This window comes from Emericellopsis cladophorae (genome assembly GCF_022114955.1).
Source record: "Emericellopsis cladophorae strain MUM 19.33 chromosome Unknown NODE_248_length_1351_cov_34_740188, whole genome shotgun sequence".
NCBI lineage: Eukaryota > Fungi > Ascomycota > Sordariomycetes > Hypocreales > Bionectriaceae > Emericellopsis > Emericellopsis cladophorae.
Window position 1 is genome coordinate 1 of NW_026251173.1, and position 1,351 is coordinate 1,351.

Consider the following 1,351-nt stretch of genomic DNA (forward strand, 5'->3'; position numbering starts at 1 on the left):
GCCGAGAGGGCGTGGCTGCAGGACAGCCTGGAGGACGTCCAGGCGGAGATTCGAGAGCGAGGGTGAGTGCGCCCGCCTAGAGCCTGCAGCAGGACGATGAGAATCCGTTTACATATCTAACCATGATTTCACCACAGCATCGAGAACAACGCGGCCGTCAAAATAGCAACCCTGGTGGGCGAGACGATGCCACGCGTGTTCAAAGGGGAGACCACCATGCTCGAGCATCTTCGCACATCGGGTCTGCTGGACGAGTACTATGCCAACGGCGTCGGCACGTTGGAGTCGACCGCTTGGCTCGGGGGCGCCGTCCGACAGCTCACCGATCGGTGCCCTCACCTCAAGATCATGGAAGTCGGCGCAGGAACAGGTGATTCGACGTCTTGCTTCTTCTTCCTCCGTGACCCCGGACGCTAATCTATACATTATGAGCAGGAGGCGCCACGAAGCGCATTTTAGCAGCCGCCGGCCACAGCTTTGACTCGTATACCTTCACTGACATCTCGTCCAGCTTCTTCGAAAAGGCGGCCGTGGTTCTCGAGCCTTGGCAGGATAAGATGATCTTCAAAGTGTGCGACGTCGAGAAGGATCCTATCGCGCAGGGTTTCGCAGAGGAAGTATACGACGTCGTGGTGGCGTCTTTTATTCTCCATGCCACGGCCCAGCTGGACAGAACCGTCCGGAACATACGCAAGCTCGTCAAGCCGGGTGGCTACCTCGTGATAGGAGAAGGCACAAACAATGGTCCCTTTCAGTCTGGCGACGGCCTCATCTTCGGCACCCTACCAGGATGGTGGCTCGGTGCGGACGAGGGTCGCACTCTGTCCCCCTTTGTGAGCGCGTCGCAGTGGGATACGATTCTTCGACAAAACGGCTTTTCGGGGCTTGATACCACAGCGCCAACGCAGTTTTTTGGGGCCTTTGGCGTTGTTCTGGCCGTGAGTCAGGCTATCGATGACAGGGTGGCGTTCCTCCGTGAACCCCTGGCCGCGCCGTCGTCGTCGAGCCGGCCCAAGATCGCCAAGCTGGTCCTGGTCGGCGGGGAGACGGACGCTGTCGCCCGCCTTGTCGAGGAGCTCGTCACTATCCTGGGGGACGTTTCGGAGAGCATCGTCACCTACAGGATCCTCGACGACATCGATTTTGCCGTGTGCGACGAGACCGCCACCGTCCTCGTCGTTTCGGAGCTCGACGGTCCCATCTTCAAGAGCTTGCACCCAGCAAAGTGGCACAGCTTCCGTGAGCTCTTTGTCGGCAAGAGGAGAGTTGTCTGGGTCACGGCGGGTCGGAACGCCGACGAGCCCTACAGCAACATGATTGTTGGTTTTGGGCGGGCTGCCAAGAATGAAAA

General features: G+C 59.2%; 1 protein-coding gene across 1 annotated transcript; it reads left to right on the forward strand.

Moving 5' to 3' along the window:
- J7T54_005024 (putative polyketide synthase) lies at positions 1–1,351 on the forward strand (the record flags this gene model as incomplete). The annotated part of the gene is made up of 3 exons (XM_051510748.1): positions 1–62; positions 138–370; positions 436–1,351. Coding segments are annotated over 3 exons (1,211 nt in total), but the record flags the coding sequence as incomplete, so codon positions are not given.